The 15,857-nt window shown below is 37.7% G+C and overlaps 4 protein-coding genes across 4 annotated transcripts; 2 read left to right on the plus strand and 2 right to left on the minus strand.

Annotated features, from left to right (window-relative positions):
- On the plus strand, positions 1,781–3,325 carry LOC18781403 (stem-specific protein TSJT1). The gene is made up of 4 exons (XM_007211833.2): positions 1,781–2,147; positions 2,373–2,613; positions 2,729–2,849; positions 2,940–3,325. Exons 1-4 carry the CDS (start codon positions 1,933–1,935, stop codon positions 3,128–3,130), a joined length of 768 nt encoding a protein of 255 aa, XP_007211895.1. The 5' UTR covers positions 1,781–1,932; the 3' UTR covers positions 3,131–3,325.
- Positions 3,685–7,873, minus strand: LOC18778677 (ribosome biogenesis protein BRX1 homolog 2). Its single transcript, XM_007211585.2, has 9 exons — positions 7,700–7,873; positions 7,385–7,605; positions 6,787–6,928; positions 6,412–6,490; positions 6,163–6,287; positions 5,905–6,006; positions 4,384–4,452; positions 4,203–4,301; positions 3,685–4,003 (listed from the first exon to the last, which is right to left on the minus strand). Exons 2-9 carry the CDS (start codon positions 7,585–7,587, stop codon positions 3,872–3,874), a joined length of 951 nt encoding a protein of 316 aa, XP_007211647.1. The 5' UTR covers positions 7,588–7,605; positions 7,700–7,873; the 3' UTR covers positions 3,685–3,871.
- LOC18778436 (lanC-like protein GCR2) lies at positions 8,464–12,257 on the plus strand. The gene is made up of 6 exons (XM_007212246.2): positions 8,464–8,786; positions 9,061–9,239; positions 10,457–10,568; positions 10,676–10,792; positions 10,882–11,196; positions 11,707–12,257. The coding sequence occupies exons 1-6, from the start codon at positions 8,652–8,654 to the stop codon at positions 12,043–12,045; spliced, it is 1,197 nt and encodes a 398-aa protein (XP_007212308.1). The 5' UTR covers positions 8,464–8,651; the 3' UTR covers positions 12,046–12,257.
- LOC18779061 (protochlorophyllide reductase, chloroplastic) lies at positions 12,205–14,387 on the minus strand. The gene is made up of 5 exons (XM_020561741.1): positions 14,115–14,387; positions 13,907–14,005; positions 13,130–13,649; positions 12,665–13,023; positions 12,205–12,554 (listed from the first exon to the last, which is right to left on the minus strand). Exons 1-5 carry the CDS (start codon positions 14,166–14,168, stop codon positions 12,399–12,401), a joined length of 1,188 nt encoding a protein of 395 aa, XP_020417330.1. The 5' UTR covers positions 14,169–14,387; the 3' UTR covers positions 12,205–12,398.

Raw genomic sequence — 15,857 nt, forward strand, 5'->3', positions numbered from 1 at the left:
CAAACTCGAATGCAGAGATGAGAAGCACACCAACTCTTACCAACTTGCATAAACTCATGTTTGATTAATAATTTTTAAGTGTGGTAGATGCAGCCATATTTGAATGCATATATAGTCTCTTTAGTAATTTTGAGCATGCATTGCCTGATAATCCACCTATTTTCGAAGTCATTATAGAATAATAGGTAACGATTGACGCATGAGATTCAACTTTTATAATATAGAAATCACCAAACCAGAGGCTATAGCCCATCAGTTTTAGGATAATGTTTTTTTTTTCAGGGGTAAGTTTCAATTGGATAATGTCTCTTGTATGTTTCTATAATTTAACAAAAAAAATTACTCAGAATTTATGACAGGTTTACTTATTAAGAATGAGGGAAATCATGAATTGATGAGGAACTTTGGAATAAAAAGAATTAAAATTAGATCAATTATTCTTTTAATTAATTTCATTCTTAATTTTGAAAATATTTAATTAATAAAGGAATAAGTAGTCAAGAATTGAAAGGTATTTATTGAACATGAGATGGGTGGTCTGTATCTGTCATGGCATCATGAATCATGAGGTGGGTCATGCACCAAATGTGATTTTAGTTTTAGGGAACAGCATTTGCTCTCTCTTTTTTATTTTTCTTTTTTTTCTTCTTTTTTTTTCGTTTTTTTTTTTGGTGGGGTGTGGGTTTGAGCATCTTCTCCAAGAACCAAAATCATAAAAGCTTAAAAAGTAACAAATCCCAAAACCCACAAAGCACTCAAAAACTACATTGGGCCCCAGGTGATTGGGGTGTTGCAGCAGGTGAGCTAGCTGACTCTTATCCCTGTCACTGTTAGCTGCTTTGGATAAGCCTAAAAGAGCCCACCATACCATGCCAAACCATTTCTCAATTTCATTTTTTTAATTAACATCAAAATCTCCCCAAATCAAGACAATAAATATATATAAAAAACTGACTTACAAGCATCAGAAATATTTTTGCTTGTCATTTTAATAAAGGTGTATACTTACCACCTTTCTTAATACTTAATACGTATTCCTAAATATAATCATGGTTAATTTTATACTAAAAAACAAAAAAAGCCAGCTAATCCCACACTTGCTTTGATTGTTTCCTTCTAAATTTGTTCAAGCACTTTATTCTAAATCTGAGTTGGTTCTAAACATGCTTTTAAAGAAACTAGGGATGTTAGGCCTTGAAACTCAAGATTGATGGAACAAAACATTTGGATTAAAGTATAATTTTATTATTGCTTTTAAGTTTTTAATTATAAAAGTGAACACAAATCTGAGTTAGGCTAGTTAAACAGAGCAGTGAGCTCGTCCTTTTCCGCACGACAAAGACGAAAATAAACAGCTAACCTAGTTAGCCTCTTGTCTTTTTGTTATGATGATGCCATTCCAGTTAACTTTTCCATTTCCTTCTTTTTCGTCCCTTGTCAAATAAACCAATATCTCACGCAACTCCATCCCTCATTAGAAAACAAAAGATGAACAGAATTATCCCCAAATTTATTAAATTTCCCATGGCATGGTCCAAAAGAACTTCAATTTCTTCAACTACAAGTCAAGTCAAGCAGCTACTGCTCCCACAGTATTTGCAAGCAAGAGGGTCGGCAACCAAAACTGCTTCTATCTTTATTTTGGGTCACTATGCAAGAAATTCTTGAGTCGAAATAAGACAAAAGGATAAGAATATCTTGAAGTACGAGAAGCTTATCCATCGACACACTACTAAGATCCACGTCACCACAGCTATATAATACTCCCAAGTGGGTTTACTTTTACCAAAAGAAGGTGAGACCTTATAAAGAGATAAAAACTCCATTTACAATCTCCTTCCTTGCCCTAAAAAAGCAACAAAGAAAAAAAGAAAGTATATTCAAGCAAAGAAGTTGGCTGATTGATCTGCATAGTTTTTTTTCTTTTCCAAAATGTTGGCTATTTTCCACAAGGCTTGTGCTCACCCACCAGAGGAGCTAAACAGTCCTGCTTCTCACAATGGAAGCAAGAAGCCTAAGCTCCCAGAAGAGACTCTCACGGAGTTCCTCAACCACCATCCTCACAACTCCTTCTCCATGGGCTTTGGCCGTGCTGCAGTGCTTGCTTATGTCAAGCCAGACCAACCCTTTTACTCCCAACACCAGAGGTACTAATTCTTCATCCAAAATTTTCAAATTTATACTAACGGTGTCTAGCTCAGAGGAAAATAATCTTGCAGATCAATAATCTCAAGTTTGAACCCCTTGTAGTTTTAGACTATCGTTTATATTCACACAAAAACACTTCAAATTTAGTTGATTTTAATTTAATTTTCCATAATATTGTATTATATATATTTATTGTTTTGTGTGGTGGTTTGATCAATTTTCAGGTTGTTCTGTGGTTTTGATGATATATACTGCCTGTTCTTGGGGAGCTTGAACAATCTGTGTTTGCTAAACAAGCAGTATGGTCTAACAAAAAATACCAATGAGGCCATGTTTGTGATTGAAGCTTATAGGACCCTTCGTGACAGGGGTCCCTACCCAGCTGATCAGGTTGTGAAGGATCTTGATGGAAGCTTTGCTTTTGTTGTCTATGACAGCAAGGGTGGAAATGTCTTTGCTGCACTGGTATGTGTTCTTAGTTTCTTGTGCAGAGCAAATGTTTTTAACAAATTGGACCCAAAAGTTTATGGATCATTTTAATTTGGATGAAATTCATAAATTTAATGTTTTGTAATTGCAGGGTTCTGATGGTGGAGTGCAGCTTTACTGGGGAATTGCAGCTGATGGATCTGTTGTAATTTCTGATGAATTAGAGGTCATAAAAGAGGGGTGTGCTAAATCATTTGCTCCCTTCCCAAAAGGTACCTTAATTAATTATGTTTTAAGCTTTAATTATTGCAGAGGTTGCTTTAATTAAAATCAAGGGTTGTGATTGATTGATTTTTATGCAGGATGCTTGTTTCATAGTGAGGGAGGATTGATGAGCTTTGAGCATCCAATGAACAAGATGAAGCCAATGCCAAGGATAGACAGTGAAGGGGCCATGTGTGGGGCCACCTTCAATGTAGATAAGTATACGAGGGTCAACAGCATTCCGAGGGTCGGAAGTGAAGCAAACTGGACTGAGTGGGCCTCCCATTAGGAGGACAAGTATCATTGTGCTTTGCTTTGTCACCGTCACCATGGCTGAAAAAATAACTTGCTTCTAATCTTTTTCGTTTGTCCTTTGATCTTTTTCCTTTTTTTTCTGGTTGTATTTTTGTTTATTTTCTATCTACGAACAAGGATATAAATATTGGTATGATCTTTCAGAAGTTGAGTGTGTTATATTTTGGCATGTTATCCCTTTCATTTTTATTATGAAAACACGAAAATAATGTCAATTAAAATATTCAGACTGAAAATATGAGGATAGAAATACCACCGTGATTCGGGTTTCATCTGAACCTGCATTATCCCTAAACGAAAATATTGCGCTCGCGCTTTTACTTCATCAAATAAAAACAAAACAAAGCCTAGTAAATAATTTAAACATGTAAGCAATCGGGTGTTAGTTGGATTCACTCAGGTCTTTAGTGTGCTCTCAAGTAATCCTAAGTTCATTCAAACCACCCATGATACCCATGTGTGTGTTTTTCCCCCTCCCCATTCCCAAGTTTGGCGAAGAAAAAAAATTGAACATGTAGAGTGAAAAGATAAGAAAATGCAACAAAACCACGCTTGCATATGTATGTAAAAGCTAATAATCCAGCTGGGACAGAATTAATATTTGGAAGAGCATGGGCAGTTAGAACCAAAATCTGCCATTTCCATGTATGGGATACAACATGACTTGTAAATCATAATTCTGTTTTTCAAAGGGAAGAACAGGAGTTGAAAGTTTTCATTCCTTCCACATCTCAGAAAACTCATCAGCCTCAAGTGGGTTGTCAAGCTCATGCATTTTTCTCCTCGTCTTTGCCTTGACTTTCTTCACATAATGCCCGGCCTTCTTCTTTTTCTCCAGTGCTCGAATCTGTAGCATTACAAATATTCCATCAATATAAGAGTAAACCATTGCATATGGGGGGGAGAGAGAGTTCCCAAGGAACCTCAAACCCTAAACCCTAAAAATTAACTGTTAATTGCTACTCATCCATGCAGGCATAAATAATTGGACATAACAAATTCAAGAATTCAAGATGCAAACAAAAAATTATATAAAGATATCTCACCTGATTAGGTGATATGTAAAATGGATTCTCATATAATGTTGGTCCTCCAAAGCTGCCGCCAAATATCTTGATAGGATTCAAACAAAATCGTGGTCCAACCTATATACAACCAGTTCTCTGAGTTAAATTGTCATCATAGATACCCTAATATAAAGAACCGGACCAAAGTATCACTACGAACCTCAACAAGGGTCATTTTATCTAATCCCCCTCGAGCTATTTTATCTGATTCGTTATGTGGAACCGATATCTGCAATTTAAAGGGGTGGAAAGGTCAAGAAGTATGCAGAAGTAGTGTCAGCAATTTAAAAAATAATAATAATACGACTAACAAATATACGTAACCTGAGCACACACAAACATAATGTTGTATTAAGCGAATCTTACACAATATGGTATGAGGCAAATCTTAATTCTGTAGTTATTTGAGAATCTACACTACCACTCTGTTAGCTACTGTAGAGTATGGATGGTTAGTAATATGTTCTTTTATAAGCCTATTCTATTCCGGAATCTGCACTACCAAATTTTGATATGCTACAACCTGAAAACTAGGGTGCCATCAAAAAATTTCATGCAGAAATTCAGAGTGACACTGTCGGCAGTCCTTATCAGCTTAGAGTATAATTAGTTAAAACCACTAACACACAAGCATCATCAATGTTTTACAAGAAATTCAGACTGACACTGTCGGCAGTCCTTATCATGCACTTCCCACCCTTTCTTAAAAAATTATCACAACTATATCCGAGCATAAAATTACTCTTAAGGACAACTTTTACAAAATCCAAAAAAGCAATGACTGCTGCGCCTTGGGTGAGTGAGGCCAGCAGCGGCTGGCTTCAAACTGGAGGCCAGAGTTGGGCTCCCAAGGGAGGGTAGTGACTGACCCCCGAAGAAAAATACCATGTTACTCGACCCATGGCCAGATCCATTTAAAGTAACTACAAATATTAGGGATAGATAGGATTTAGGAGTATGGGAATGATGGGGGATTGGTTGAGTAAGATGGTATTTTCAAAATTTGGTTTGACGTGGGCGGGTAGAATTTGGGGTGGCAATAGTACCACTTTAAATTCATAGGGCTTATTGTCAATTAACCATAAAAATGTCCCCAACTATCAGATAAAATATCAAATTATTTCCTTGATCCCCCCTTCCTATGCCTACCATCCGTAATCACACGTTTGATAACTTTTCAATTACCCACAAAAATTGTGGTAACCCACTGGTTATTGGTGATGTATATGTTACTGTCAATTCTTCATACTCAAATTGGTAACTAAGAATTTCATAACTGTTATGTTGAGGTGGCTACTAAAAGGCAGTGATCTTGCAAAGAGACAGATAAACAAATTTTGACAAATGACTCTGAAATCTAAAGCAAACTACCAACTCTTGATACCTTCATACATGGATGCTTGCTTAATAATACATCCAACACGGAGAAGAGGTCATGCTACTATGTTGCAAGTTAAAAGTTCTAAAAATAAAAGGTCATACATAAAACACATAGGAGCATCTACGCTGCCTGCGCAAGGGCAACACTGGCATTTAAACTCGAAAAGGTTTAAAGCTGCCACAGTTGATATTTTGGGCAGAAAATATAAAGGACCCAAAATCAATTCTAATATTCAATAATAAGATGTAAGTCAGACTACAACTGTCTTCAACAAAAAACTGTAATCTACAAAATCAGTACCTGATAGTTTCGGAACCAAATGTGGTCATCAACGATAGAGAAAACAAAGACATGATCATGATAGGGCTTAGATTTCCTGTGCTCCTTTGGAATGCCAAATATCTGAGTATAAAGTTTAATAGGAAAAAATAAGATATACTATAGGACAAATTCCAAACAATATCTAAATTAACCAGGCAAACAGATCACAAGCAACCAAGCAGGGCACAATCAGGATAATGTTTATTGCTACATAAGGAGGAAGCAAAATAGACATGCCTGAGTGATCATTTCCTTCAAAAGCTTCCAGTGGGCATCTTTATCAAAATTGGATGAAAAAGTCAGAATAGGTCGTGACCCTTTTAGATGATTTCCAGTAAGCTTCAATTCCTCCATTGTGTGCACTGAAAGTCATCAAACAATTTGCGTTGATCACAATTTTTCCCAAAAGTTTTAACAACGGATGAGATAAGCCAATCTTTCTTGATAATCAACTTAATGCAAAATTAAAAAAAGTAGCAACATTACCAGCATTCACTAAGAATTTCACAGATGGCCCATTAGGACATTTTGACATCCACAGATAAAGATCTTTCCCCTTCCTGCACTGTAATTCAGAGAGTCCCCAAACAAAAGTACAAATCAGCACATAGAAAACCAAAGAAAACCAGCAACCTCAATGTGCTATTATCCCTATCTCAAACACCCAAAATGTCCTAAACGTGGAGTTCTATCAACTGCTTAACCACTGGTAAAATTATCTGTACATATGTAAATGGTGTCACCGACTAAAATCTTAACACTATCAATTTATTAATTAAAAAAGGACATATAGTATTGTATTAAATAATATCAACTAACAAATGCTAAACCCGTTAAGAAAGAAATAATAAGAAAACTGACCTCAAAAAACATACAGGAAGAGCAACTCTTTAGGTCGACCAGCTCATTAAGAGTTGCGCCGTTACTTGACTTAGACTCAACTTTATTGTCCTTCTTACAATGAGGCAATAGGTCCACCACATTCAACATCAAATGCCGATACCTACACATATATAATCATTCATACAAGCATATACAAACATATCTATATATACACATATGGATACAGACATACATACAAATATAAGCCAAAATTATTAGCATAATCATTCATCACAGGGAAAATCTATAAGGTTATTGTAGAACCCCTCTTTGTTGTTGGAAGTTCATGAACTGTCCAGTACACTCCAACCCTTTTGAACCAAATTTGATAATGGATAGAAAGATAGCATATCCATTATACACTACCCCCTTTCTTCTTTTGTTCCACTTTCAATAAATTTGGTATTTTACTCTCATCTTTCCTCTCTCAACCAAACCTGTGACCTCCGCACACCTCTACCTCTCTGACCTCCCCAATTCTCACCAAGTTGCACGATGAGTATGAACGAATCATTCTAGTTTTGAATAAATTGAACAACGAGCTAGAAGCAGGGAAAAAATGGAACTCGATTTTGACCTGTAGCTAATTCGACGAGAACAAGTAACCAAAACCTTCTCTTTGTTCCTAAAGAATGTCGTTGATTCAGTTTGGTTTACTTGGTCATCCTTCTTCTCCTTCCAACCGGAAAGCGTTCGCTTAGGCCTCTCTGGAGCGACCTCCTCCTCCTTCTTTTCTCGAGTCGCAGCCTCAGCCTCGCTGTGCTTTCTCTTCTTCCCCATTACTTTTTGTTGAAAAATCTGATTTTCATTACAAGAAGAGTTAGCTGTAAATATAAGCAAACATACTTGGGAAGCAAAACCCTAATGAGGATTTTAGGTGAGCAATACTGACCTGAGAGAGTTGGGGGCTATCGGAGCGGAGGCTTCTGCAAATGAGATGAGAGCAATAAAGTCAGGGTTTAGGGTTTACAAGGATAGTGACGACTGACTAGAGAGAAAAGGAGCAGGCGGGTAGGTTATGTTGTGCGTTTTGGGTGTGGGTGTGGGTGTGGGTTGCCTTTTAGATGGAACCATCATCACATCATTTTTCTGGCCCGGCCCAAGTCTGGTTTTTCTCATTTTATTGGCCCGGCCCAAGTATAGCTTCTAGGTAGACCTTTCAAAATTGTACACAACGTGTAAACATGATACAAAATGTCATGAAAAATTGCTGTGTCGGGTTGGGCCTTATAGGATCGAAAAAGTCTCAAATTTGAATCCCTATTAAAACTTCTATTGATTTTTTTTTTAAATTGTAACATTTGCAAGAATACGATTAAATTTATGTAGTTTTCGAAAGTCAGTGGAATATGAGATTTGATGTTGTCAAGTTCAATTGTAATAATCTAGATCGTGAGATAAGTTGACATATGTTGTCATAGGAGATTATTTTATTATTTTAAAGATTTTAATTTCGTGAATATGAAATTTAAATTTAAAATTTCTTATAAAATTGAAAAGAAAAATATCACCACATCAAATATTAACACAATTGTCCAATTTTATTTCTATAATATATGGCTTTGCATTGTAATTCCTAATCTTCGAATAAATTTTGAACCGATAATTATAGCGTTACGTGGTGTTATTTTCTCACTATATTAAGTACGGCAAGGAATTAATTTCTTATTCTCAAAGCTCAACCCCTATCCGAGAATACCCGCGAACCAGACGCCTACTAAGCTGCAGCCTGCGCACGTGTAAGTAGTTCGAGAGAGCTCGAGCACAGCCTACACTGGCAGCGGTGAACCCAGTGAAGCAAAGTAACGCCACCAGTTGTCCTTGATTCTGTGCGTAAGCGAGAAATGGCGGATCGATATTTCCCGAACGAAATGCTAGACTTTGTGGCAGAGGCAGCAGCAGACGAGGCAGCCTCTGTAAGACCCAAGGACGCACTCACAAAACTGCTCAAGAGCTCGGCTTTGGACCTCAAAGAAACGGTACTCACCTGCACACACACAAAAGGATGATTCTTTTCACTTAATTTTCCATTTATTTGAGATTTTAGAACCCCCAGCATACAGATATTATTTTTTTTTCTCGTGAATTCTAGTTATGGTTTCTTGGTTATTGGAAATTTTAGAGATACCAACTTGAGAAAGACTTGGTTTTTTCTCGTTTTTCAGTAAATTTTGGGCTTTGGGTTTGTGGGTTGTTAGTATTTGGGTTTTGAGAATGCCATGTAAGTGATTTGGGTTTATGTTTTGGTTTTAGGTGGTGAGGCAGACATGGGGATTAAGTGGAAAGCGTGTGGAAGATTATACTTTGTACACAGGGGTTCTTGGGACTGCCTTCTTGGCCTTTAAAGCCTACCAAGTCACCAAGAATGAAAATGATCTTAAATTGTGCTGTGAAATAGTCAAAGCCTGTGATTCTGCTTCCAGAGGATCTGGGTACTCTCTCTCTCTCTCTCTCTCTCTCTCTCTCTCTCTCTCTCTCTCTAAGCATGCACCTTTGAGTTTGAATCGTCCTTGTTTGTGACATATAATAGGTAAATTTAGCTCTTTTAGTGGGTGTGAAGATGAATTAGCTAACCTGCCATGAGAAATGAGCAATTCTATGGAAGGCAAACAGTATTCAGCTTGTCCATGTTTGAATTACAAAATATATATAAACTAAGGTTGTGTTTCATTGTGGGCTTGCTTCATTAGCGTAAACCTCACTTGTGTGTCACCTTGCCCTCGTAAAAGCAGTACCAGATCATATAGCTTAAGTGATGAGCCGGAGCGTTTTTTTTTGTTATTCTGTTAGTATTGGTGGTGGATTGGTATCTGTTTTGAAGTTTATGAATAATATCGAAAGTAATACTTCTAATTGCAGTTTAACATAGCTTACCAACCAGTGGCGGATCCAGGATTGGAAAGCTAACTGGGCAGAACTTACATATTAAATTCGACGGTACGAGTGAATTTCATTAATAAGCAGAAAAAGATACACCTAGTCATGGGAACATAATGAGTCTTACCCTTAAATGCATCTATACATAAATAAAAGCTTAACAACAAAAATAAAAACTACAAGTAATTTCAACAAAATCACAAAATTTTAATTCAATCCCTACATAAATCCTAGAATACTCAATTTTAAATTAAAACTATAATTAAAGATATAAAAAAAAAATTAGAGAATTAGAAAATACTTTTGTTTGTAGAAAGTAGGGGAAAATATATTGTCAAGTTGTCCACTGCCCAGACAAGATAATAGGAAGATGCAACAAATAGAGGGGGAAAGAAGATGATGTTGCTGCTTCGGATTGCCATAGAATGGAAGAGATAAACAAGCTGATGTGATGTAGCCAAAAGAGGGAGAGAAAATATATGGACCACTTTCTCTTGGATGGGCAACATGTGTATTGGGTTAGCTTTTAATTTTTTAAATTTGAGGCTGCTCTTATAACATATGTAGGTTTTAAAAATTAAAAAAACTTTGGGATGGGCAGACACCCATCTTGCCCTGTGAACAGATCCGCCACTGTTACCAACCATGAGGAGTAGAGAGTAGTCGCATGCTTCTAGAATTATTGGATGTCGTTTCAGTTCTGTCGTCCTTGCTTTTGGGGAATGAGTAATTTAACTTGAGTAGCTTTGTTATGTTCTGCATGGGCTTGCAGGCGTGTGTCATTCACATGTGGGCGGGCTGGCGTTTGTGCCCTTGGTGCTGTCGTGGCAAAGCATGCTGGTGATCAAATGTTACTTGACCGCTACTTATCACAATTTAAAGAGGTGGTTCACAGTATCACTTGTTTCCTGCACTTAAGACACTATTCCTGTTAAAAATTGGCCTTGGTATATTTGCCTCTATTGACATTCTATTTTGCTCTTAAGAGCAGATCAAGCTGCCTAGTGATCTTCCAAATGAGTTATTATATGGTAGAGCTGGGTTCTTATGGGCCTGTTCATTCTTAAACAAGCATATAGGAAACGGGACAATTTCTAATACTTACATGGTAAGACAATTTATCCGTAAATCTTTCTTCTGATTGGTTCTGAATACACTGAGTTGTTTATCCATTTATTCGCCAAGTAATTTGTGTAGAGATCAGTTGTGGATGAAATTATAAAGGCTGGTAGACAATTGGCTAAGAAGGGACGAAGCTCATTGATGTACGAATGGCATGGGAAGAAATACTGGGGTGCTGCCCATGGACTGGCAGGGATTATGCATGTTTTGATGAGCATGCAACTCAAACCTGATGAGGTGGAGGATGTTAAGGGTACTCTCCGTTACATGATTAAGAATCGTTTTCCCAGCGGCAACTTTCCTTCAAGTGAAGGAAGTGAATCAGACCGTCTTGTGCACTGGTGCCATGGTGCTCCTGGAGTTGCTCTTACACTTGTGAGAGCAGCTGAGGTAATTATAATCAGGCTGATATCTTATGAAAACTTGTTGGACTAAAATTTGGATATTACAGTTTTGTGTGGTAAATAGAGGCAAAGAACTAAATATTGCTTTAATTCTGTGAGACTGAAAAGGCTTCACCCTCCTTCATTTGTGTTTTCAAAGCAGTGTGGTTGGGAGTACTGCATAGTAAAATCAATTGAGAAACTCACGCAGACAGATTTTTATTTTTATTTTCTCATCGTTATTGAAAACTGAAATAATACAAAATGAGATAAAAGTGGTGGGTTTCTTGCCATTACATATTATTAGTAACTTCAGTAAAATACGGTTTTTTCTTGTAGTGTACCTAAATAAGTTGATATATACGTTTTGTTTATGGATGTGGTCTGCAGTCCAAACATGAGACTTTTGTTTTATGGTTGTATGCCTTGGATGGTTTTTTTCAACTTCAATAATAATAATCTATCAACGTACTTGCGGTGTGGTTTACTCTTTAGTCTATGCATTTTATTCCATTAGGTTTTTGGAGACTTGGAGTTTCTGCAAGCTGCCATAGATGCAGGGGAGGTGGTGTGGAACCGGGGCCTCCTAAAGCGAGTTGGCATTTGCCATGGCATCAGTGGGAACACTTATGTGTTTCTTTCACTCTACCGATTAACGGGTAAGGTGGAATACTTGTACAGAGCCAAAGCATTTGCTTGCTTTCTACATGATAGAGCGCTAAATCTCATATCAGAGGGGGCGATGCATGGAGGAGATCGGCCCTATTCCCTATTTGAAGGTGTTGGAGGAATGGCTCATCTCCTTTTGGACATGACTGAACCATCTGAAGCACGGTTTCCTGCTTATGAACTTTAAACTACTTGCCATGTATTAAGTTAGAAGACGTAAATGCATCGCATTTACTTGTTTACGACATTCTGATACCTTTTGTGTTGTAAATAGTTTAAGTAAATAAGATAAATATATAAAAGCAAAAAATAAAAAATAAAAAATAAAAAATTGTAAGAAATGGGGTGATCTGCACTTTGCAACAGAGGTGAGAGTGATTTTATTGACATTTGTAACTAACACTAGTCATCCACACGAGAAAATTGCCCATGACATTACAGCAGTTGATTTCAAATTCTGCACTCTACAATGGGCCTGATCTGGTGACATCCTCCTCCTCTAAGGCAAATATTTGTTGACAAAAACATCAAGATTCTGAACTAGACCAAACCCACAAGCTTCTCACTGACTTCCCACACCTTGCGAGCCTTCTCTGCATCACTAGCTTCTTGGGAGAGTTGGTTCTCGAAGGAAGCCGAATCCTTGTTCCAGCTCCAGTAGACTCCAGACTTTGTCAAGCTTGGGTCGCTCACAACCTAAGTAATCAGAAACAACCAAGTGAATTCATGCACAAGAGAAATAAATAAAAACATATGCACCATGCCATTTACTATAGAAGCTCTCTTAATGCTCCTCCAGTTCTTACCTGAGCAAGTCTCTTTCCGGCTTCTTCTTCTGAGACGTAGCCCTTGGTGATGTACTTTTGGAATGGAGGGAACAGAAGTCTGAACAAGGGAATGTGCTCTCTAAACAGACCGGTTGTGGCAATACAACCCGGGTAAAGGGAAGTAAAGGTTATTCCGGTGTCCTCATGGTAGCGCCTGTGGAACTCCTGCATTGTGAGCATGTTGCAGACTTTGCTGTCCTTGTAGGCCTTGGCACCATCAAAGTCTCCACCATCGATCATGGACGAACTGTTTAGACCGTTTAAGCCCCCTGCAAGTCCCCTCAAGTCCCCAAGGTTGGCCTTTGGAGGCACATTACCGGCCAAGGTGTTTGTGTTCCCTGTACCATTTCACAGAAGCAAACAACACTACAAACTTTAGCACATATTTTAGAAAGCAGAGTACATAATGTACAAGAACTATTTTTCTTCATTTGAATAAAGTACCTGTAATTGAGCCAACAATGATGAGCCTCCTTGATGGGTAGTCAGATTTGTTCAAATCTTCAAGCAGCAACCGCGAAAGAAGGAAGTGCCCGAGATGGTTAGTCCCAACACTGAGTTCAAAGCCTTCAGCAGTGAATGAAGGTTCCTTAGCAGTTGGCTGATAAACAGCAGCATTGCACACAAGCACATCAAGTGGCCTCTCCGATCGCCTGAAGTTATCGACAAATTGGCGCACACTGTCGAGGGAAGCAAGGTCTAGATGCATAATTGTGTAGTTTTCTTTGGGCATGCCAGCGGACTTGGCAGCTCTTTCAGCCTTGAGGAAATCCCTGCAGGCCATTATAACATGCCATTTCCCTGATTCAGCCAAAGCCTTGGCTGTGGCTAGACCCAGTCCAGAGGAGGCACCAGTGACCACCACACTGCCCTTTCTGAGAGTTTTCTTCCCCTCTGATGCACCCCTGGTGATTGCTGGGGATGCCGTGGCCGCTGTCTGGGCTCTGACAGGCTTGAATTCTCTCTGTAATTAAAACCATTTTTTTTATCCACACAAAATTCAGTGAATTATCCAAATATAAATTAACAGAACCCCATGTTCAGCACGTAATTAGACATACTGTTTTTCTTTTTGGAAAGTAACAACCAATTGCCTCAACTCATCATTTATAGCAAATGACAGATGAAAAGCTTAATGAACTTCAAGATATTTTTCTATTCTTCAGAACAAACAATAAACAAGGGAAATTAAGAGAAGGAAAAAAATGTAAATTTTCCTACCTTGCAGCTTAATGCAACAGAGCTGAATTCAGCCTTGAGATTGTCTGAGAATGACACTCCAAACAGGCTTGATTCCTTGAAAGATGCACTGGACTTTCCCTGAGAAAAAAAAAAAAATATCCAAGAAAACCAACCCCATTAGCTTCTTAGGCGTTAACAACAAAGAAGAAACTTTTCTCAGAACAAAGTAACTGATAAAAGCAAAAACCTCTTTGGGAACCGAGAAAGCAGAGGAAACCACAGAAGCAGCCTGAAGAGCCATCGACACTGGCAAAGTAAAGCTTCTTGACTACTTTGAATTGGGTTTTCTTTTTTCTGAACTTTCTCACAAGTGGAGAAGAGAGTGAAGAAGATAGTGTGGTGGGGTGAGCAGAGTGAAGCTGAGCTCAAGTACTTGAAAAGGAAACACCAGTTTGTATTTATACAGAGTGGTTTTGGCACTTGGCAAGACACTAAAATAGTATATTTGGGATATGAGTGGCAGAGAGGATAAGATAATTTGCAGCATGTGAGTCTGCCACATCAATTTCAAGCAACCAATGAGGTTGTGAGATTTGGATTTCCTTTGATACGTCTCTTAATATCTTTTCCTTGCTTTAGAAACATGGGATTATATGAATGGATATTTTTTTGGTCTTTTTTCACCGGAGTGTTCCACCACTCCTATCCTAAGTGTTATGGGCTGTGCCTGCAAAGAGAAAGTGTTGTAAAAAAGGACAGAGAGTTGTGGGTTTAGAGGGGCAGAGCTGGCAGGTTTGCTCTGGAGTCTGCCTCAATTTTCTGGATTTATTGGATATTATGACAAGTTGGAATTGGCCCCCTTTTGGGGATAGGGAGTGAAAAAGAAATTTGGTTTGAACCTTAGTAGAAGCCTTGTCTGTTTTTCGCCTAAAGGCATGGGCTTTTTGCCAATGTCATTTTGCTTGTAAGCTTGGGCTTTTATATCCAGGCGCATATTAAGAAGTTCAAGCCCATCTCTTCCATTGTTTTCCTTTTTTCTTTTTTTTTGCATTACAATCCATTTTTATGGAAGACAAAATTGGTGATCCTCAAATTGTTGCTTCTCCTATATGATTTTCAAAGATTTGTGCTTTAACAGGTTTTCTATTTGTTGTTACTTGTAAATTGAGTAACGTCCATTCAGTTTCGTTTAAGAAATTATTATCTCAAAACATTCAAAACAAGATAAAACCAAAATAGAAAGATGTACTACTCAAAGCTTTTCTCGATATCTAAAGTGAAATGAATGGATATAGTAACTGCCTTGAACTATAGTTTTTGTTGGGATTACATTTTCTGGATTTTGCTCGACCATGACTAAGAATAACCAAAAATTACACTTCTTTTTTTTTGTTAATCATTATAATGATTTTTTTTTGAGTCATTCAAATTATAGTTTTGGGATCTCCTCCATTCAAATTATACTAAAATTAGAACGTAAAGCTTTCATTAACCTCCTCCCTAATAGGAGGCACTGAAGCACAAAAATGCTCTCCTCCCTTGCGTTATTAACTCCGTAAAGCATGCATCATCTGCAAACATTTATATGTTACATAGCAGCATGTACATATGATTATTTCAGCTCCAGCTTTGATGGTGGGAAGGTGTCCACTGTGAAATTTTCATGTTTGGATTGATGGGGGCATCAAATTTGCAGACAAAGCTGAGCTTGGTCTTTCAAACTTGCCGCTGCTTAATTATAAGGTAAGAATTCCAGGCAAGCTCAATCCTTTATCAGGCAAGACCTCGCCCTTATGTCTAGGAATACTTGCCTAATCCTTTACAGTCTTTGTTCTTTGTATACTATTTATCCGTTGATCGAATAAATTTCTATTGCCCCTTATTTAACAAAAAAGAAAAAAGAATTCCATACAAGCTCAAGAAATTTGAATTATTTAGTGCTAGCCTTCAGAAATTTAGGATGTTGAACATTCTTATTTTTTCAGTGTAA

Source organism: Prunus persica, chromosome G4 (genome assembly GCF_000346465.2).
Source record: "Prunus persica cultivar Lovell chromosome G4, Prunus_persica_NCBIv2, whole genome shotgun sequence".
Classification (NCBI taxonomy): domain Eukaryota; kingdom Viridiplantae; phylum Streptophyta; class Magnoliopsida; order Rosales; family Rosaceae; genus Prunus; species Prunus persica.